Raw genomic sequence first — 23,272 nt, forward strand, 5'->3', positions numbered from 1 at the left:
GCGCAAGGCCCTGGGTTCAAACCTCAGCTTCCAAAAAAAAAACAAATCTAAAAATGACAGATAACATCTTTATGTGCCTGACACACTGCATGAATATTTCCCGTCAGGATTTCTGGGTGAGTTGTTGGGTTTTTTTTTTTTCCTTGAATTATTAAAATCTAAGATTTAACTCAAATAAATCCAAGTTTTAAATAAAACTTGATCCTTAAACTCAGTCTGTGTTGCCAAGACAACCTAGTACTGAGCCTAACAGTCCTGGTTAACTTTAAACTCCCAGTGAACAGCAGAAGGGAAGGGTGTGGGTCTTCCCTGAACTGCAAAATCAGCCTCCATCTCGGAATGGGGGACGATGAAGTGCTGGCTAGACCTGGGGGGCTGGGCAGAGGCACTAGGCTCAAACTCTGACTCTATTAAGAGGCCAGTTTGGTGACCTTGGGCAGGGCTCTGGCCTTCTCTTCCCCTAATGTGTTATCATGGTGAACGGAGAGGGAGGACATGAGCAAGAATTAAGTTAGGGGCTGGGGCTCAGCTGGCCAAGTGCTTGCCTATCAGGAACTGGAGTGCACACACCTGTAACCCTAGCATTTGGGAGGCGGCGGCCAAAGGACCACAACTTCAAGGTCATCCTCAACTACACAGTAAGTGGGAGGCCAGCCCAGGTTACATGAGACTTTGAGGCCGGGCAGTGGTGGCATATGCCTATAATCCCAGCTCTCGGAGGCAGAGGCAGGTGGATCTCTGCGAGTTCGAGGCCAACCTGGTCTACAAAACAAGTTCCAGGACAGGCACAGTGGGTACACAGAAAAACCCTGTCTTTAGATGGGGGGGGAGGGGGAGCCTTTGAGGCAACACACACAAAAATAAACAAACAAATAGATAAAAATAAATAAGCAAAAATGAAGGCTTGCTGGTGACACGGAGCAAGATGGAGACAATTGAGGGACTGGAACGTGGCTGGCATGAAGTGAGCTCCAGCTGAGTCTATGTGGAAGGCATCATCACAGCAGGGGTTTCTGCTGACTGGACATGTGCATGGAGAATAAGGCGTCCCAAGGAACGGTTTAGACTGTATGGGCTGAGTGACAGCACTCTGACCAACAGGGACAAAGGAAGCAAGCAAACCAACAGATGACCAGAAACCCCTGAGTGACATGGAGGGGAAAGTACATCAAGTGTTCAAAGTCATGAAGCTGAACCATCTGTCAGACAGCTGAGTGTACACGCAGTGTGCAAATGTGGGTTCTAGAAGAAAGGACAGCTTCTGGAAATGGCATACACATGCGCGTGCACACACATACACAGAGAACACAGAGAAATACACACAAGGCAAGCATATACACAACACAAATGCATACACACACACATGCAAACACAAATGCACGCGCACACATGCATCCACACATAATCCAATTTACAAAATCTTAACCCTTTCGAGTTTTCCTCGTTTTGATGTTGCTAAGCAACTTCTGCACTGTTTCCCTCCTCCTGGGCAGCTTCCTCATCCTAAATCATCACAAGACCAGTCACCAGATGAACTAAGGAGCAAACTGAAATGGGGCTTCAGGATTTAGCCTAACACTGGAACAGTAAACCACATGAACACAAGCATGAATCATGGATACACCACTCCCAACTTTCTTATTTCTTTTTGGCTGCTTGGGTGGGGTCTCACTGTGAAATCCAAGCTGGCTTCAAACCACGTAGCCCAGGATGTCCTGAAACCTTCTATCTTCCTGCCTCAGCTTCCTGAGTACCAGGACGGTAGGTGTGCCTCGCCATGCCTGGCTCAATTATCTCCGTATCTGAAGTTTGCACTGTTTGCACTGATGCACATGTATGCTCAGTGTGGAGACCAGAGGACAACATCCTCATTCCTCAGGCACCAGCCATCTTGTTGACATGGGGTCTCTCACAGCCTGTAGATCCCCAAGGAAGCAAGGCTGGCAGGCAGGGAACCCCAGGGATCCATCTGCCTGTCTCCCCGCCACTGGGATTACATGCACACACCACCATGCCCAGATTTCTTCTGTGGGTTGTGAGGACTGAACTCAGGGCCTCATGCTTGCACAACAAGCATTGAGTGATCTCCTCAGCTCTACAATGCCAGGTTTTTGTTTTTTGTTACCCACCCACACACACATACACACCCCTTTCATAAATCAGTTTCAGGAAACAGGGGCGGGAGAGATGGCTCAGAGGTTAAGAGCACTTGCTGCTCCTGCACCAAACCCGGGTTTGGTCTGAGCACCCACATGGCAGCTTGAAACCCTCTTCAACTCCGGTTCTGAGTGATCAGGCGCTGTTTTCTGGCCTTAGTGGTCACCAGGCATACGCACAGTACACAGACATACAAGCAAGCAAAACACTCATTCACATAAAGGAAAGAAAAGGAAAGCAAGCCGCACACGCTCTCTCCAGCTCCACGCCACTTTCCGATCAGTCTTCAGCAAGCCTTTTGTGTGTCTGTTCTAAGTGCACACAGGAACGCTAGCAACCAACGTCCATTTCCTATGCGTCATTGCGACCTAGAGCATTCTTAACAGTGCAGTCACCACTTGGCGCCCCAGGCTCCTTTTCTGGGACTGGCGGGGTGTCAGGGTGGTGTTAGGCAGGGGACGGGGTAGAGTGTGAGAAGATGCTGAATTGCACTGCAGTTCTGACCCACTTTTGATCAATGTGCAGTTAATTGTGCTTGTGTGTAAAGATGGTAACAAAGGGCGTGAGAAGAAAGCTATCTTGATGGCTGGGTGAAGGAGCTGAAGAGACAATGATTGTCTACCCAACCGAGAGCACAGGGGGAAAAAAAAAACCAGAGACTATCTCAAAACTGGCTCTAGGCTGGCCAGCATGCTGTTAGAAAACCAGAGACAATGGGCAACAAGACCCATCATCCATCCTGTCCTCCAAAGCAAAGTCCTGAGAGCAGTGAGCCAGCCCCACTGGAAAGAGTGGGTGCCTTTCCGGCAGGGTGGGGAGGTGCTCTAGAAAACAAAGGACCTCAAGCCAGGATAAAAGACATTCTTTTTGTTGTAGTTAGGGTTGTCTTTGTCTGTTAGTTTTTGTTTTTGAGACAGGGCCACATGGAGCCCAGGCTGGCCTTGAACTTGATATATAGCCAAGGATGACTCTGAACTCCTGATCCTCCTGCCTCCACTTCCCAAGTGCCTGGATTACAAGTGTGAACCACCACACTTGGTTTTTGTGGTCTAGGGCTAGTGCCCAGGGCTTCATGCACATGCTGGGCAAGCCCTCTCCTGCCTGAGCCACACCCCAGGCTGACAGGCACTGATCTAAGAGTGTAGCTGGGAAGACAGGCTGGGGTGGAGGTGCCCATGATAGCTGCTAAGAGGAAAAGGGGGGACTTCAAGAATGGAGATGCATGGGGGGGGGGGTGAAGAAGAGGAGGGGGTAGGGCAATGAAGAAGAAGAAAAACTTTCTAAGCATTTCTGGTTACAACATACAAATACCATATCAATCTGCATATGCCTAAAAGACACTAATATGCTCCTTCTCTTTGCTTCTCTGTCTCTGGCCCCTCCTGCCCACCTCTTTTTTCAGTTGTATGAGGCAAGTCTCAAACTCACCATCCTTCTGCCTCAACCTCCTGCTGGGAAACAGCAGCACAGACACAGGCCCAGCCAATAAATCTATGCTGTCTCCCAATCGACTTCTCCTATGGTTGACCTTAGGAAAGTGCATCTGCTGCTCTAACGAGGTGGTGAGAAACACATTTCCTTCTGGTGTGGTGTCTGAAGCCATGGCTGCTGTGGGGCAGCGAGAGAAGCAGTGACACCCGAGAGGCCTGTGCCACAGGAAACACGCTTCTTCCAGGCCAGTCTCCAGGGTCCGTTCAGACCCAGGGAGGCCAGAGCAGACCCCCTCTTCAGGCTCAAAAGGAGACCTGGAGTCTCAGCTTTAGAACTGAAGAGTGAGCTGTGAACCTGGGTATGGCAGTACACATCTGGAATCCCAACCTTTGGTGGGAAGCTGAGGCAGGAGGATGGAGCTCAATGGCAACCTGGCCTACATAGTGAGACCTTATCAGATAAGTAACTAAAGCTGGCTGGTGCAGACTTTAGTCTCAACACTCAGAAGGCAGCCAGGCAGATCTGAGAGTTCGAGGCCATTCTGATCCACACAGTGAGTTCCAGCCAGGCAGAGCTGTGTGATAAGAGCCTGTCTCACAACCACACCAGGGACAGCAGGATGGCTCAGCAGGGCAACCTGCAGTTAAACCCACGACCCATGCAAAGGTAGAACTGCCTCCAAGAAGCTGTCCTCTGGTTTCCACGTGTACACCATGGCATGAGCGCGCGCACGCGCGCGCACGTACACACACACGCACACACACACAAATACAAGCAAAAAATTTTTAAATTAATTGCAGGGCTGGAGAGAGATGGCTCAGCAGTTAGAAGCACTTATTGTTCTTACAGAATCTGGGTTTGGTTCCCAGTACCCTAACTGTAGCTAACGAGAATGTGCAATTCCAATTCCAGGTGTCTGACACCCCCTTCTGGCCTCTGCACGTATTGCATGCACATGGTGAACAGACATACCCGCAGGTAAGAACACCCATAAACATAAAACAAAGCCATTTTTAAAAATTCATTGACTAAAAGAGCCACCTGAGAAAACACAAAAGGCAAACAAATCCCCTGATTTTCAGAAAAACAATGACTAGGGCTTATAAAGATTTGTGTTGTTTTGTTTGAAACAGGATCTCACTACATAGCCCTGGCTGACCTGAAACTCACTTCATATACCAGGTTGGCCTTGAACTCACAGAGCTCTGCCTGCCTCTGCCTCCCAAATGCTGGGATTAAAGGCGTGTGCCACACACCCAGCCTATAAAGATATTCATATAACAAAAGAGCTTTTATTGTTTTTTATTGCTACATATGAAAAGATACAGAAGGCTTTGATGCTGGAGGAGTCAAGACCACACAGATTGACAGCTGTCATTCACTATTCTGACAGTTCAGAGGATGATCTATGCTAATGGCTGCACTTTCAGTTTTTCCTGGAACTCACTTTGGAGACCAGGCTGGCCTCGAACTCACAGAGATCCACCTGCCTCTGCCTCCCAAGTGCTGGGATTAAAGGCGTGTGCCACCACCGCCCGGCTCTGCACTTTTTAAGTGAGTTTGTTAGTTAGATAGCAAGCCATAAGAAAGGATGTACAGCAAGGTGTGGATGGATGAAGGGATGGGGCTCACAGCATCCAGCAGAAACTGAGTACGGGAGTCAAAGCAATTGCCTGGACTCCAGACTGAACGCTCCCTCCATGGCTGGGAGTCAAGCTTCCTTCTCTCTCCACTGGGCATTTTTATGTCCTGGGGTGAACACTAGTGACCTCTGCTGGAAATGGGTCACCTCCCAGCTGTCCTCCAGGACACACTGTTTCACTCATAGGCTGTTCTGCTGTTCCCTTCCCTCCCCATCATATAACTGTGTGGGGATGGAGGCCTGCCCATGCACAGACAAGGGACCTTGGAGGACACTTCAAGACAAGCATGCTTGTGTCTGAAACATCAGGAGCTGGGGACCTGCGGCCAGCCCTGCTTCGAGAGTCCGCTTCTTAGTGAGCTCAAACAATACAACTTACCAATGTGCACATTACAGTCACCGTATAAAACCACCACTCTGCAAGACCACCCCTCTGTCTACAGCAGGCTCTCAATCCTGCACCCAAGTTCAACAGCATGGATTCCTGGAATCCTGTCAGAAGCACACACTTGCCAGCCATGGTGGCCCACACCTGTTATCCGAGTACTCAGGAGGCTGAAGCGGGAGGATCAGTTCAAGGCCAGCCTGCGCTACGCAGCAAGACCCTCATCCCAAAAAACAGAAAGAAAAGAAAGTGGAACAAGAAAAGAAAGAACTGTACATCCACAGGCTCCTGCTCTAGACTTCCGCTCTGGGAAGGAGCAGCAGTCGGAGTGTGAGCAGCCCCAGATGGCTCTGACTCACAGTAGAGTCTGGAGCCAGCTCTCCCCAGTGAAGGCGAACAGACTCAAGCATTCGGCAGAACTGACCTGGGAAACTAGGAAACCAAGGGCAGAATTTGTGCTGCACCACTGTGGGCTACAGGGCAGACATTTTATTAAGGGCACCCCACTTCTTCCGGGGAATTCATTCAGAAACCCTTTCCCAGCCAACTCCACCTAACTGACCATATCTTTTTTTTTTTTTTTTTTAATGTAATTACTATTTTTTTCCCCTCAGGCAAGGACTCACTATGTAACGTGGCCTAGAACTCCCTATATAAACCAGCCTGGACTTTAACCATCTGCCTCTGCCTCCTGAATGCTGGGATTAAAGATGTGCGCTACCACATCTATCTTATTTTTATTTTCATTATGACTATGGATGTGTGTCTGGGGGAGAAGAGGTATGTGCACATGGGTGTAGGTACTGCCTACAGAGGCCAGAAGAGGGCACCAGATGCCCAGAACTGGAGTTGACAGGAGGGTTAGTGTAAGCCACCTGGAGTCAGGATGGGAACAGAACTTGGAGCAGCACACACTAAGCCGCTGAGCCCATCTCTCTAGCCCCAGGTCCACCCATACCCATGAATTCTCCACAGACCGAAGTATCAGGTCAGTTCACACAGCCACCTCGCGCTCACCAAGCAAGAGCAATGGCTTTCAGGATGATGGCAAGCTGTCTCCAAGAGAAACTTCCAGCACACCTCATAAGGGCTAAGCTATGGCTGAATTTCTTAATTCCTTCATCTAATGGAAATACAAAAGCTACAAGGGCATAGATAGATAGATAGATAGATAGATAGATAGATAGATAGATATGGGTGGATGGGTGGATGGGTGGGTGGGTGGGTGGATGGGTGGGTGGGTGGGTGGATGGATGGATGGATGGATGGATGGATGGATGGATGAACAGGTGAGTGGATGGGTGGGTGGATGGGTGGGCAGGCGGATGGGTGGGTAGGTAGGTAGGTAGGTTGGTTGGTTGATTACTTCTTTCACGGGTTTGCTTCCACACAGGGAGATTTACAGTACTGTAAGGACATGTATGTCCTTGTGCTCACATGTAAGCACTAGGGAGCCAGGACTGTTAAACACACGGGGTCATGTCTTCACAGGGAGAGATGTATTAGCTGCTTTCCACCCAGAAGGCTGGGAATAGATGAGGTTAACAACCTGGTGACTATTTGCGTTACCTTGTGGCCCGGTCACAGCAGGACCCCCCCACCCCCTGCCCCTGACATAAGCATGTTTATCTTACACCTGTTTCCTCAGTTACTCTACGGAACGCATCGTTATGGAAGAGTCACCTGTACCTTACTAAGAGTTTCCATACAGTCATGTCTTAAGCTCTGCTGTGCACATGGGACTGAGTCCATTATCACCAGGAAACGTCTTTTCAAATTGTGCTGTGCTTAAATGCACCTAAAATAAACTACTGAGGGTCAGACTCTCCAAGTTTAAAACAACTCCGGTTATTGAGTGTTGAACCGAATGCCTTATCTCTCACCGGCCCACTCTGCTGGCCTTGGTGTTTGCAGAGAGCCCCGCACGGTAGAGATGGAAATCCCACTGAAAGAAGAGAGGCCACTCTTCTGTCACGTGACCCAGGCTGTGCTGATAGGTATCAGCATTCCTTTTCAGAGAGGATGTGGCTGGATTGGTGGAATGTGTGCCTAGCATCCTCAGCACAGGATAAAACCAGGTGTGGTGAAATACACCTGTAATCCCAGCACTCTGGAGACAGAGACAGGAGGATCAGAAGTCCAAGGTCATCCGCCACTGCACGGCAAGTTCAAGGCCAGCCTGAGATGAATAAGACCCTGTCTCATAAAAATAAAATAAACAAACAAGCAGGCAAATACCTTTGAACTGTTTAATCATGTTCTGATGGTTCTCAATGGCTTCCTTCAGGATCAGTTCTGGCTGGTCCATTTTCCACCTCCATTCAGTGCCCACAGGATTGGTGTGGTGCCTGTAAACACAAGGCCCCCTGTTGTGACATCACATCCAGTCTGCTGTGACCAGCCCATCCAACAGAAAGCCAGAGTTGGTGTCCTGATAAAAGCTCCACATGGGTACAGAAAACCAAACTCTGGTCCTCTGAAAAAGGAATGCATGCTTCTAATTGCTAAGCACCTCCAGCTCCTCTGACCATTCCTAAAGCACATGAGGAGAGCAGAAGCACTCAAGGTTTAGAAAGGACAACCGACACCAAGCGCTCCTGAGTTTCTCGAGAAGGGTGGGTACGGCTTCTCTTTCTGTACTCCAGTCTCTGGTCTGAGACAGATTCCCATGTAGCCCAGGCTGGTCTCCAATTCCCTATGTAGAGAGGGCCTTGAGCCTCTGCTCCTCCAGGCCCCAGATCCCCAGCACTGGAATTATGGTGGGACTGTTGGGAATGGCAGCCAGGGCTTCATGCACGAGAGAGACTGGCTCTACCAACTGAACCCCACCCACAGCCTTTCTTATTCTTTGGCAATTTCTTTTTTCTTCGCTGTTCTTTAGAATTTGCAAAACACATGGGCCTCATTTCTTCCACTTCTGATTTTTGTTTTCTGTGTCTAGCTGTGTGGTTACATAAATGTGCAGGTGACCCTGAAGGCCAGAAGAGGGCGTCAGATTTCCCTAGGGCTGGAGTTCCAGGCCATTGTGAACTGCTTGCCATGATAGTGGAGAGCAGCAAGTGCTCTTAACCAGAGCCCTTCTCCAGCCGCCTACTTACAGTTTTTAAATACTAATTCAGTTAACACACTCATGGACCATGTGCTGATATGCTTCTTAGGAATTTAGGTGGGGGGGGAGTGGGAACAGGAGTTGGTATCTAAAAGGAAAAGAATAAAAAAAATATATAAAAAAAAAATAATAATAATTTACTGGAGACTGATTCACAGCAAAGTCTAACGTTGAGTCAACATGCCCAGGGCAGTGCCCAGCCTCCGGTCCCACACTGCGCATCTCCACTTACCGCCAACAGAAGACACATTTATTTGCACATGCCAAGCTCGGGGTGGCTTCCATACAGCGGTGGCTCTCGATGCCATAGAATGTGTGTTTGTAGCAGCCTCCTCTCCCCCGCAGCATTGACTGTGACAAGCAGGAAACACGTTGTCATTTGAAGGAAGTAAGAGCAACTCAACAGCGAGGCACTGTCTGTTTGCAGGCTTTAGTTTTCTTATTTATTAGTACCGTGTGTGTGATATATGAGTGCAGGCTCAGGCATGCCAAGGCATGCGAAGGTCCAAAGACAACTTCATGGAACTGACTTTCTTCTAACTTCATGTGGGTCCCAGAGATTGAACTCAGGTCGCCAGCAAGACCCTTACCCTCTGAGCTGTCCCGTCAGCCCACATACATCATTTTTAAGACGACACTGTAGGGTGAGATGGCTCAGTAGGTCAAAGCAGAACTACAGGATCTGAGTTTGCTCCCTGTGACCCACCGGGTAGAATGGGAACCAACACTTCCAAGCTGTCCTCTGCCCTCCACATGTGCTGTGGCACGCACACGCACGCATGCATACACACGCACGCACACGCACACCAAGGGTAGTAAGTCTTGTTTGTGCTTTTCCCAGTGTGTCCCCACCGACAGCATACATGACTACGCTCCTTCAGTTCCACTCCATCTCATTTTTATCCTGCTTCTCCAATGGTACACATGCTGACTGAGTATCTCATTAGTCCACAAATCTCCGAGGCTCCACTTCCCATTTTGTTTGCTTCGTGTCTACTCTACTTTGATCTCGGTGGTCCAGATGGGGTAACTCCTATTGACTGGTCCTGAGTGCAAACTGTCCCATCGATCTGCTGAGGTCACAGTACACAACCTGCCGCCCCCGCTTGACTGCTGAGCCCTCGGGAAGTTGTTTTATCTGTAACTCTGCTTCTCTGTTGTACTGGGCCTTCTTGGCTGTTTTCTTTAGCCTTGCTCTTTGCTGGGCTATCTTCCTCTTTCCTTTGTTTGAAGATCACTGTCAGCTGCTTGTTGTAGCTGCTTCAGACCGTCCTGTGCTAGACTCAGCTGCTGCTGACAGCAGTGGTTATCTTTTGTTATTAAGTTGTAACTTTCTAGGTCCTTGCTGTGATTTCTGTATCGTCCTGGGCATTCTGTCCTAGACCAGTGGTTCTCAACTGGTGGGTCTCGACCCCTGGGGGAGGGGGGAATCAAATGATCCTTTCATGGGCGTTGCCTAGCAGATATCCTGCACATCAGCTATTTCCATCACGATTCACTAACAGTAACAAAATTACAGTTCTGAAGTAGCAATGAATGTAATTCTATGTTGGGGGTCACCTCGACATGAGGAACTGTATTGAAGGGTCACAGCATCAGGAAGGTTGAGGACCACTGCCCTAGACCCTACCTCTTTCACTTCAACAAGTAGTTACTTCACTGAGTCAGAAGACAGGTCCTGTGCTGTGCTTTCCACAGCAGCTGAACTTCCCTAGCCTTTACAGAGTACTTGATCTTGCATGACCCTTGGTCCCTACTGGTCCCTACTGGTCCCTGCTGGTCCCCGCTGGCCCCTGCTGCTGTTGAGAGAACAGAATTTCCCCAGTTGGCTCACTGGAAGACAGGCGGTTCAGGCCAGCAAACTTCTCAGCTGGGCTCTTCTGTGGCAAGGCTTCCTCTGGCCTGAACACTCTGCAGAGAGGAGACTCTCATGCTCCCAAGGACAAAAAGGCTGCCCTGACTGGACACTATGGTGGCCTCACAAGCATCAGGCCCGCAGGAAAAGAGAGCACATCTCAGGCTAGGTACTTTGCGGGGGAATAGTCTCTTCTCACTGCCACTTGATTTACTGATGTCTGCAGACAGTGTGGGAACTCAGGCCCAGTTAGACGGAAAAGCGCATGCCCAATCTGTTGTTAGTGGGAATCCCAGGGCCTTTTGTTAGCAGAACTGGGCCTGCCTAACGCAGCTGGAGTGACCTCGCCTTCACACCAGGAAAGAGCTGAGCCTAATGAGGCTCAACTGTGAAGCTGAGACAGCTAGAGCTGGCCTCTGTCACCATCTCCTTGCAGATGGAGGACATGAGACGTCCTGCTTCTGTGATGCCTCCAGTTCTGGTGTCCCAATCCAGATAGCTGCGCTCCTCTTACCACCCCGTTCCCCGGAACACCTCAAAGCCATGCTTCTCTGGCTAAAGAGCCCCAAACCGCCCCAGAAGATGATGCCCAGCCCCTTACTGGCATGTTTGGCAATGGCAGCCAGGCCCCTGATCTCACAGGCTCACAACTCTGAACGTGGAACTTCGGAAGACGGTGGCAGATCCCTGTTTCTCTTGGTACCTCATCTTCATCCCTCTCTAGACTCGAGCGCGGCTTTGGCTCAGGGCTCTCAATAGTCTCTGCTCTGTTGTCTGTCATTGTGACCGACTTCCCCACCACACAGAGAACTCATATTCTCCAAACGAGCAGCAATCCGTGACCCTGTGCCACAACTAATTAGTGGCACCCAGTTCAGGGATCTGCCACCGAGCACAGGGCCTCAATCTCTGACTTCGTATGACACTGACACCTGAATTAGAGACCGGGGTCACTCACTCATTCACACAAGTGTGTTCAGAGGAGAATTAAGCTGTGCCACTAGATAGTTTCACTCAGGTTTGTGACAGCTGCTGCTGGCTGGGCTTCACATCTCTCCTTGCTTATCCTGTCCTCCAGGAAGTCAACATGAGGAGAGCTTTGTTTATTTGGTTGAAACAGGGTCTCAAGTGTAACAGGATGGTTTCACACTCTCTATGGAGCCAAGGATGATCTTGAACACATCATCTAAAGGATACTGGGGTTACAAGGGTACATCACCACACCAGTTTACCCAGTGCTGGGAATGGAGGAACCCAAGGCTTCAGGCATGCTGGTCAAGCACTCTACTAACTGAGCCACACCCAGAGCCCCACGGACTTCTTGATTTGCAGCTCTCCCGCTGGGCTACACGACAAAATGTTTTACTGGAAACTACCACCGTGGTCTTGTGTACACAGGAGGACCTGCCAAACTTGGTTCTCTCCTCCCACCATATGGGTCATGGTTATTGACTCAACCAATCCGACGGGTGGCAAACATCCTTCCACACTGAGCCATCCTGCCGGGCCTTGGGAGCATTTGTTCACGAACAGACATGGGGATGACAAAAAGAGATGGGGTGGCGGCTGCCGGTTGTTGTCCCAAGCCACAGCTGCACAACTGCTACCTGGAGAGTAGAGCCGCAGAGCTAGAAGAACAAGCCACTGACGGACAGGGCAAGTGCGAGACTCCAGCACAAATCCCCACGATCAGCTCCGGAGTCACGGGAAGGCTTCCGGCAAGACAGCTCACGTGCAGCTGGACTTCAAGGTTAACCTGGCCAGATGTGGTGGTGTACACCTATAATCCCAGGACTGGGGGGGGGGGGGGCCAGAAGTTCAAAGCCAGCCTGGGCTACACAGTAAGACCCTGTACCCAAATTAGTCGAGAAGTGAAATGAAGCAAAACTGCCAGTAGAATTCTCATTAATGTAAGCTGTGCTAAAATCACCGCTGACATCGCGTGTCTTGTTAATAATTCCCGTGAAGAAAATGAATGACTGAATGATAATCTAACCTGTAATACTCACGTGTTAAAACTGTTCGAGGGCTGCCTATCACTTACTCTGAATCTGTCCCCACAGGTCTGCCAGCCACCGTAGCCTGGCTCTTCTAGGACAACTAACTATTCCTGTTTTCAACACATCGCCTATCCCAGTAGGAGCAGCTTAAAGGAGACCATCTCCAAAGTCTTATACAAATGAGAAACAGGGCTGGAGAGAAAACAGTAGTGAAGACCACATGGTGCTCCTGCGGAAGTCCCAGGTTCAGTTCCCAGCACCCACAACAGGCAACTCGCAACCACCTGTAATCCAGCCCCTGAGAATCAATGCCCTCTCCTGGCCACCGAGGGTACTACACACATACTGTTAAAGTAAAGTAAAATAAAAAATAATTAAATTAGAAACAAAATGCAGGCCTTAGCCAGTCATGGGACTTCAAGAAAAAAGGTTTATTTTCTGTGGCATTCCATCCCAATTCCCCACCAAGTGTCATCACAGGACTCTACACCAATTCCAATTTATAAATGAGGCCTGAGTCCTTGCTGAGTACAGCCTCCTTCCTCACCTTCTCCATTGGGAATAATCCCTGGTCTTCTTGGCCCTACCTAAGGAAGTACGGGCTGTTTCCTCCTTTGTCTCACCAGATATAAACAGGCCTGGCTCTTGACTGCTTCCAGGGCAAATTTCAACTCTTTCCCAAATTTAACTGCGGCCACTTAAGTAGAAGGCTGTAGATGTGATAAAATGCTTGCCTAGCACATGCAAGGCCTTTGGTTTGATGCTCAGTACTACACACAAGGAGGAGGAGGGGAAGCGGGAAGAGGAAGAGCAAGGAGAAACAGAGAGGAGGAGACAAAAAGGGAAGAAGGGGAGGAGGTGCAAGAGGAAGAGGAGGAAGAGGAGGACAAGGAGGAGGAGCAACAGACCCAACCCAGCCACTGGCCCCTCATCGAGCATCTACCACGGAAGCATCACCACATTTTTGCACGGAAATACATATTTAACATAAAGTGTTTCCTCTTTCATTTCATTACAGATTGGCTGAAACACCAATTTTCAAAACTATGCACGTGATTTACTATCTGAAAATTGAATTTAGCAATAAAAGGGGCCCTGCACATTACTGGCTGTGCACAGAAGGCACCAAGTCTGACATTATTGAAAATCACTGGACTGGAAAGAAAGAAATGTGGGAAATGCGACATGTGGAATTCATTAACTAATTTGCAGGGCTGAGCATGCTGTCACCAAAAGTAGGGGGAATAACAAAATATCGGAGGAAAAAAAATCTCTTGGAATATTTGTACCTTAAAGAAGAAGGAAAAGGAATAAGTTAGAATTAAATAGTTTCTTCATGGTGTAGTTCAGTGGGTAAAGTGCTTACTCAGCACTTACCCCATGCTTATGAGGCCCTGGGTTCAAGTCCCAGGACCAGACAAACCAGGTGTGGTACTGCACATGTAATCTTAGCATTTGGGAGGGAAAGGAAGGAGAAGCAGGAGTTCAAAGAGAGTTTGAGGCCAGCCTGGGCTACCCATGACCCTGTCTCAAAGTAAATAAATAAACCAAGAAGCTAAGGCAAGAGAATCCTGAATTTGAGACCAGCCTGGGTCACACAGACAGACCCTGTGACAGAGTTCTGGGGACTGTGGAGAATGATGAGGGAATAGGACCCTCATCACACTGCTGGTAGGATATAAAATGGTACAACCACTTTGAAAAAGACAGTTCACTGAAAAAAGGGTTTTTTTAATTACCATGATCCACCAATGACACTTGGAAGTGTGTACACCACACAGAATCCTGTACACGGAGTGACATCCCCAGCAACATCACTCATAACATCCAAAACATACAAGGAACCTGAGTGCCCGTCCACTGCTCAACGAATAGACAGGGTGTGGCATACAACGTCCTCAGGGACTCACGGATGTGCCACAAAAACATCCGTCCCAGCAAGCGACAGGAAGCAGGCACGCTGGACCACACGTACACTTCCAGTCATCTGAATGTCTAGTCGGCCACTTAATGGAGAGACAGAAGGCCGATCAACGGCTCATGGGAGCTGGAGGGAGACTCCAGAATGGAGACAGACTGCTGCCGGCTGCAGCCTTTCCTTCAGAGGTGAAAGGAGCATCCTAGGCAGCCTGTGACGACGGCGCTGAGAATCCTATGAATGCACTCAACTGAGGGCGTTCCACTGCTTACAAAGTACATCTCAACAACGCTGCTGAGAAGGCTCGAGGGAGCCAGTGACATGGCTCAGAGGGCCAGAGCCCTGCTGCCAAGCTGAAGGCCTGAGTTCAGTCCCCAGAGCCCACGAGGGTGAAGGAGAAACGCAATTCCTGTAAGATGTGCTCTGACCCCCCGCCCCCGTGTGTGCACGCACATATACACAAAATAAATGGAAATGGAAATATAAGAAGATTCAGAAAATAGCAGTAAGATTCGAATAAAACCAGTAAATACCTTTGTCCATCTGCAAAGCTTCACACCGGAGTGGCTGCCAATCAACTGGTACCCTACATGGGAAACCAGGGTAGAGAAGAGAAATGAACCCAAAGTCTCAGGTCAAGGTGATACTGAACCTCAGCAGAACCACGTTTCCTCACTCAGTTATAACACTCAGCGATGCTGCTGCAGAAACAGCGGAGTTGAATTTGCTGAGACAAGACACTCTTTGGGGGTTTGTTGCTACAGTTTCTTTTGTGACCGGGCTTCACTGATAGCCCCAGTCCTCCTTCCTTCCTCGGCCTCCCGAAAGTGCTGAGATGGTGGGCTGGGAGCCACCAGCCTGACAACCATGAGAAACTGTTAAAAACCTAGCCATAGTGAGTGAGGCACGACTGTAGTCTCAGGACCTGGAGGGTGGAGGCAGGAGTTCAAGGTCATTCTGAAGCCAAGCCATGATATCCAGTCTCAAAAAAAAAAAAAAAAAAAATGCTGGGTGTGGTAGCATGTGCCTTTAATCCCAGCACCCAGGAGGTAGAAGCAGGAAGATCTGGAGGCCAGCCTGGTCTACATAGGCCAGCCAGGGTTACACAGTAAGAGCCTAGCCTCTGTCATTAGATACATATACATATAAATTAAATGTACACCCATATAGCATAAATAAAATGTATATGTATCTAATGACAGAGGCTCCCAGGAGCACAGCAGTCTCGGAGGCCAATCTCAGTAATAAAGCACTGAGCAGTGTAACAAACACACCTGGCTGCCCTGGTCTCCTTCCTGTTACGTGCAGGCTGCTGCTCAGTTAACTTTTGTACCCAGTCCAGAACGACATGCTCAGGGAATGGTGCAGCTTACGTAAAGTGGGCTGGGCCCTCCCACATCTATTAACAATCAAGATGATTCCCTGCAGATGCCCACGGGCCAACCTGATCTAGGCAATTTCTCAATTGAGACTCCCTTCTCAGGTGACTCCAGGCTGTGTCAAGCTGATAGTTAAAGCTGACTAGACCCTGCCCAAGAACACACTGTACTCAACAACTACAGAGTACATGTGGCAATCACATAAATGATATTGTATAGCCATATAAAATGTAGAGCGCATATATGAGAGGAAAATGTCATTGTCTTTCTGAGCCTGGCTTACTATAATCATCTCTAGTATCAATTTTCCTACAAAAACAATTTTGTTCTTTTTTAAAGTTCAACAAAATGTGTATGGACACTTTCTTTCCCCATTCATCTGTTGACCCTAGTCAGGCTCCATCTGCATCTTGACTAGCTGGCAACTGTAGCCCTTTGGCTACAGGCCTACAATAAATATGCTTGTGCAGGAATCTCTATGGTACTCTGACTCAAGAGTCCTTTGGGTTAGGCCAGCAAGATGGCTCAGTAGGTAAAGGCATTTCGTGCCAGGCCTGAGTTCACTTCCTAAAACCCAGATGGTGGAGACTGGACTCTCTAAAGTTGGGCAATGGGGTCTTTTGAAGATGGACTTAATGCATTTTGCATTATGATATGGCCACGAGCCTCTGGGGGTCAGGGAGTGGTATGAAGTAGTTTGAATGAGAATGGCCCCCATAGACTCACATATTTGAATGTTTGGTCCCGTTAGTGGAACTGTTTGGGAAGGATTAGAACGTGTGGCCTTGTTGGAGGAGGTGTGTCACTGGGGGTGGGCTTGGAAGTTTCAGTAGCCTTCAGCATTCCCAGTTAGCTCTCCCTGACTCCTACCTGTGAATCAGGATGTAAGCTCTCGGCTACTGCTCCAGCACCATGACTGCCTGCCTGCCGCCATGTTCCCCACTATGATAGTTATGGACTCCACTCTGAAACTGTAAGTCCAATAAACTCTTTTTTTTATAAGTTGCCTTAGTCATGGTATCTCTTCATGGCAATAGAAAGTAACTATTGAAAAAGTAGATAGATAGATAGATAGATAGATAGATAGATAGATAGATAGATAGATAGATAGATAGAATGGATGGATGGATGGATGGATGGATGGATGGATAGACAGATAGACAGATAGACAGATAGACAGACAGACAGACAGACAGACAGACAGACAGATAGATAGATAGGTAGATGGATGGATGGATAGACAGATAGACAGATAGACAGACAGACAGATAGATAGATAGATAGACAGACTGATTGATTTGTCAAATCTGAAAATGTAATCATGTAATGACAGACGCTAAACTGAAATGTGAGACAGGAAACAAAGAATTTGACAAATAGAAACATCAATGATCAAATAAACAATGGTCAAATGCAAGTAGCATGTTAGAAGACATGTCTCACAGTCCCCGAGGAGGGGACATATACCAAATAGTTGAAGCAATAATAGAACTTAAGAACTGTAGTAAGACTCAAGTACGGGCTGGAGAGATGATTCATATGGGTTAAGAGCACTGGCTACTCTCCCAGAGAACCCATGCTCAAGTCTCAGCACCCACACGATGGGTCCCAACCATCTCTAACTCCAGTTCCAGAGTATCTGAAGCCTCCTGGCCTCTGCAGGTGGAAGGCAAACATACACACAAGGAAAACTAGACCTTGAGGGGTTTGATCCGCAGCACCATGAAAACTAGGTATCATGGACATGCCTCTAATCTCAGCACTTGGGAGGCAGAGGAAGATCAGAATTTCAAGGTCATTCTCAATTTCACAGTGAGTGTAAGACCAGCCTGGAATAAGTAAGACCAAAAAGAGAGCCTGGGAAAGACAAGACACAGAGAAAGAGAGATAAGGAAAGAGAGAGACCGGGTGGGAGGGGTATCTCAAGCAGTTCTAGCCTCCTCCAGTGATGATCAGTCTTGCTGATTATCAGCACATTGGACTGACTGACATCTAGGTATGTCCAGAGAGCATCAGAAATCGAGGGCTCTGAAGAAATAAATGCTCCCCTGAGGGATTCCAGAAGTGGATAGTTTATATACGGTGGTAGCACTATGGAAGGTGGGTTGTTTGGAGGAAGTGTGTCACAGGAGGGTGGCTGGGGCTGTGGCTGTCTCCTTTTCCAGCTATCTACTTCCCGCTCTGAGGTCTCTCCCAGGCAGTCCTTCAGCCCCAAGGCTCAATCTCATTACAGACCCAGAAACAGATCACACGCGCACAGGTCACATGAGCACGGGCCACACAGACTAAGCATCAGGAACTGAACTAGATAAACAACCCTCCCTTGTTTCTCTCAGGTCCCAGTGCCCTAAGCTCCAACTAACACACGCTGTGAGCCAACTGCCACACTAAGCAGCAGAGACTCTCTCTTTGTCCCCTGTGACAACCCTGTCCTGGGCATCAGGTCGAGTGCACCAGAGAGCAGTCGCGTCCCGGTCCGGGCAGATGCTCACCTTGCTTAGTCAGGGCCTCTCGGAGAGCAGGTGTGATCATCGCTCTTGCCTCGCTGTCTTCACACTTCTCGGGGTTCCTCTTCCCGCCACCTCTCCCGTCCTGTGGAGCCTTTTCTCTCTGGGTTGAAGTGAGAAGGGAAAATCCAGAACTGGAAACAAGCAAGACTCCCCAGAAACAGTGAGGGGGTCCATGCAACCAAGGCTGAGACCCAACATCCCACAAGGTGGTCTTGCTTCCAGAGAGATGATGGAAGACACACCGCCAGGGTCAATAAATCCATATGCAAACAAAACAAAACAACCGTAAAAACGTAACCCACGTCAATCGTTCGTTGTCTGAAAGTCAGGATTTCTTTTCATTACACTTCATTTACTTCTTTAGTTAGAGTGGGTGTGGGGCAGTGGGAAGGCACTTGAGAGTCTGTTGTTTCTCTCCTCTGTGCGCATCCCAGGGACCAAAATCAGGCTGCCAGGCTTGATGGCGAGCATCTTAACCCACTGGACCACCCTGCCTGCCCCCAGACCAAATATTTTTAACAACCAAACACAGACAAACTGCCTAACTTTGGCAAATTACTGACTTTTTCTGAATTTCCACTTCTTCCCCTGAAAAGGGGGTGGAGTGCAAACATTAACTAAAGTGCAGTTCCTGGTGGGAGGCAGAGGCGCACACTGCCGCTGGCACGCTTGAAACACTGAGCAGAGTGCAAGTATTAAATAAACCGCAGTTCCTAGTGGGAGGTAGTGGTGCACATTACTGCTGGCACGCTTGATAACAGGGGGAGAGGAAAGGGGGAGAGGGGAAAGGGGAGGTGGTAAGGCGAGGGAGGAGGGAGGAGGGAGGGGGGTTCACAGGCATCGAACCCACGGAAGGTAAGCAAGCACAGTTCAGGCTGACTTCTCCACCTTCTGGTACTCGCTCAGAGAAAAGCGACCACAGTCAAGCTCTCTCCTCAAAATGAGCACTCCAAGTGCCTAACTAGAAACCCAGGGCAAAGCTAATGAGAAGCGTGCCTCTGCTGATGCAGTTTCCAAGGGAACTGAAAACATACACAGACCTCCTCATTCGTGTGTTCTCATTAGTGGCTGCACACCAAGTTCAAGGCCAACCTGGGCTACACGTGACTCTCTCTCAAAGAAACAGTAGGAACCAAAAAAGACAAAACACACGCATGCAGGGAGAGGGGGTGTGTTCAGGCTGTGACTCAGGGCACAGTACAGCCCGACAGCACAGCCCAGCATACCCAGTGGCCCCACTGTCAACCCACAGCAACAGAGTCATTAAATACACACATGCAAACAAATGTACATAAAATGAAGAAAAAAAAAAACGGTGACTTATTTTCAAGTCTTACTGAAGATGAAAACACACACAGACCCCTCCATTTGATGGTTTCTATGAGAGAGCTAAATACTACAAGCTGACAGCTTCAAGGTCCAACATCATTTCATTTCCAGAAATAATGACAAGGATGGTGGTTCTCATTGCTGCACTCTCTAGCGACCTCTACTGGCCACGAGAATGCCAAGAAAAAAATGTGTCATCCTAACCAACCTCACTAGGCAAAGCTTTAAGGAAGGTTTAGCCAGGTAGAAATTCCAGGATTCTATATATAAATCTGCTACTTCATTTTCCATTGTAAGGCTGTTTCAATAAAGAAAATTACATCTCTAGTCCAAAGCCCAAAGTTACTTTCACTGTACCACAGTTGGATTGATTTGGAAAAAGGACTGGAAAAGCACGCATGTCAGAAAGAGGCTGGGGTGCGGCTCAGTTGGTAGGGTGCCAAGCATGCAGCACACCCTAGGTACAGCTCAAGCACTGCATAATCCAGGTGTGAAAGCACACACACACCTGTAACCCCCACACTGGACAGGAGTCAAAGTCATCCTCAGCTGCACAGAGAAATTGAGGCCCACCTGAGTTACAGAAGATGCTATCTTCAAAAACAATAAAAGAAGAAATGGATTTGGGACCAGAAGTGACTCAAGTGGCTGTGACCACACACACACACACACACACACACACACACACACACACACACCACTAAGCCTGTCTCCATCTGTGACCACACACACACACACACACACACACACACACCACTAAGTCTGTCTCCGTCTGTGACACCACACACACACACACACACACACACACACACACACACACACACACACCACTAAGTCTGTCTCTGTCTGTGACACCACATACACACACACACACACACACACACACACACACACACACACACACCACTAAGTCTGACTTTGTCTGAAATCTTAACAATAAAGAATTCCTAGCTGGGCGGTGTTGGTGCACGCCTTTGACCCCAGCACTTGGGAGGCAGAGACAGGACAATCCCTGACTTCGAGGCCAGCCTGGTCTACAGAGAACTCCAGGACAGCAAGAACTACACAGAGAATCTCTGTCTCAAAAAACAAATCCTCAAAGACGGTCACTGTCCCTGGCGCTGAATGCCATCTCTGAACTAGTCACCTGCTCATCCTCCAGGAGCCTGTTATCACAGTACTGAATGAGAAGAATTTAGCACAGTTCATAGAAGGGTCAGTGAGATGGGTCAGCAGGGAAAGACACTTGCCACCAAGCCTGACGACTTGACTCTGATCATTGGGGATCCACAGGGCAGAAGGAGAGACACTTCACAGAAGTTGTCCTCTGACTGTGGCATGTGTGCCCCAACACACATGTAACACATAAAACACATACATGAAATCAATGTCTTTTTTGTTTTTGTTTTGTTTTTGTTTTTCAAGACAGGGTTTCTCTGTGTAGCTTTGCGCCTTTCCTGGAACTTGCTTTGGAGGCCAGGCTGGCCTTGAACTCACAAAGATCTGCCTGCCTCTGCCTCCCAACTGCTGGGATTAAAGACGTGCGCCACCAACACCCAGCTCAATGTCATTTTTAATATTGAAAGCTCATGTAAATAAAGCAAAAAAAAAAACAAAAGACAAACAACAAAACAGAAACCCTTCCAGGTAGCAGATAAGAGAAATAAACTGCCTTCCCTTCAAACCAGAACTCTACTGGGACAGATTCTAAGAGTTGAATGAACTGCATGCTCCGGGTGAGGTATCCCCCAAACAGCAGTACCTTTTCATTCTTCATGGGGTTCATGATGTTGCCCAGGTCCTCGACATCCACCACAGAATTCAGGCTCTGATAATCCTGGGTCTCCGACTCCTCCTCACTGCTGCTCTCACAGGGCTCTTCCTCCTGCAAGGCAAGTACTTCAGAGCCCCACACAAGGCTGATCCCTCACCCCTTCTTCCACGGGGACCTGACTGTTTTATTGTATTTGGTTGACTTTGTGTTGCTGGGGATGGATACCACAGCCTTTCACGATGCTGGGCATGTGCTCTGCCACTGAGCAACATCAAAGGACCTTTACAGTGTTTTTGTATGATTTTTGTCCACTGCTTATTTTTAAATTATCATTTATCACCCGTGCACGTGTGTGTGTGTGTGTGTGTGTGTGTGTGTACACAAGTATCACAGGATGGTTGTGAAATCCATCCTCTTTTTCACCTATGTTGGTTCAGGGATGGGACCTAGGTCATCAAGCTTGGTGACAAGTTCCTTTAGCTGCTGAGGCATCTTGTTTGCCCCACCTTTACAGTATTAATTTTTTTTTTATTTTTATTTTTTTATTCTTTTTCAGAGCTGAGGATTGAACCCAGGGCCTTGTGCTTGCTAGGCAAGCGCTCTACCACTGAGCTAAATCCCCAACCCCTACAGTATTAATTTTTAAAAGTATAAACTATCTTAGATCTCTGGCATCAGTGATCCCTGTGAAAAGGCATCACAGAGTGGGGCTGGAGAGATGGTTCAGTGGTTAAGGGTTCTGACTGCTTTGCAGAACACCCAGGTTCAGTTACCAGCAGCCACATGGCAGCTCACAACTGCCTCTAATGTTGGTTCTAGGGTATCGGGTGCCCTCTTCTGGTCTCCATGGGCACTGCATCCACATGATGCACATACCGACTTGCAGACACTCATAAACAAAAATACACCTTAGAAATAAAAAACTCAGTAACAAAAACTAACACTTCAGCTAACCTTCCATGTGAAAACAGAATGAACATCGCTCAGAGGAAGAAGATGCCAGGGAGAAGGTGGGAACAGTGGGCTGTGGGGTAGATCACTATGACAATACCTCCTAGCAGGCTTGAGGCCAGTTCAATCCTCAGTACTGAAAGCAGAGACGGGGCCAACAAGATGATGCAGTGACTAAAGGCCTGCCACAGAGCCTGACAGCCTGGGGCCCTAACTCCTGGAATCACATGGTGGAAAGAGAGGGCTGAGTTCTACCAGGTATCATGTAACCTCCATACATGTGCAAGAGTGCTTGCGCTCGCGCTCGCGCTCTCTCTCTCTCTCTCTCTCTCTCTCTCTCTCTCTCTCTCACATACACACACACACACACACATAGAAATACTTTTATGGGGAGGGGGCAGAGTCTTTTTTGCTTCTAGATGACAAAATAGTAAAATGTCCCCCAACAATGGGCCACCTATATATGGCAGTGGCCCCATGAGCACATACTGCCTGTAACATCACAGCCCTCGCTCTCTCAGCTTCTTTTAGTATACGTGGTGGTGTCCACCCAACACTGCTACAGCCTGAACAGCTCAGTGCTCAGAACATACTTGAGGTAAAGTGTCATGTGCCTGTGACTCGTCTCTGCAGGCAAATACAGACAAGTAACTTCAATTCACTACTGTGTAAGAGCCCAGGGTGAATACTTCCAGTAAGATAAGAGACCCCGACCTGAGCTATACAGATCTGCCACTCCACTGTGCCAATACAGAGGGAGTGAGCACAGCTGGGACCCCAAACCTTAAGGAAAAAGTAAGTCTGGTGATGCGGACAGATTGATAGTGTTTGT

At 48.4% G+C, this 23,272-nt stretch overlaps 1 protein-coding gene across 1 annotated transcript in view; it reads right to left on the reverse strand.

The window, feature by feature from the left end:
• The window catches only part of LOC118572739 (S-adenosyl-L-methionine-dependent tRNA 4-demethylwyosine synthase TYW1), an 84,205-nt gene that overhangs the window by 45,421 nt on the left and 15,512 nt on the right, over window positions 1-23,272 (reverse strand). Inside the window, exons 7-11 of the mRNA XM_036172555.1 lie at window positions 21,478-21,600; window positions 18,369-18,486; window positions 15,031-15,083; window positions 8,957-9,075; window positions 7,854-7,963 (exon numbers count right to left, since the gene is read on the reverse strand). Coding sequence (XP_036028448.1) covers window positions 7,854-7,963; window positions 8,957-9,075; window positions 15,031-15,083; window positions 18,369-18,486; window positions 21,478-21,600 — 523 coding nt within the window. The remainder of the gene's footprint in view (window positions 1-7,853; window positions 7,964-8,956; window positions 9,076-15,030; window positions 15,084-18,368; window positions 18,487-21,477; window positions 21,601-23,272) is intronic.

Source organism: Onychomys torridus, chromosome 22, assembly GCF_903995425.1.
Source record: "Onychomys torridus chromosome 22, mOncTor1.1, whole genome shotgun sequence".
Lineage (NCBI taxonomy): Eukaryota > Metazoa > Chordata > Mammalia > Rodentia > Cricetidae > Onychomys > Onychomys torridus.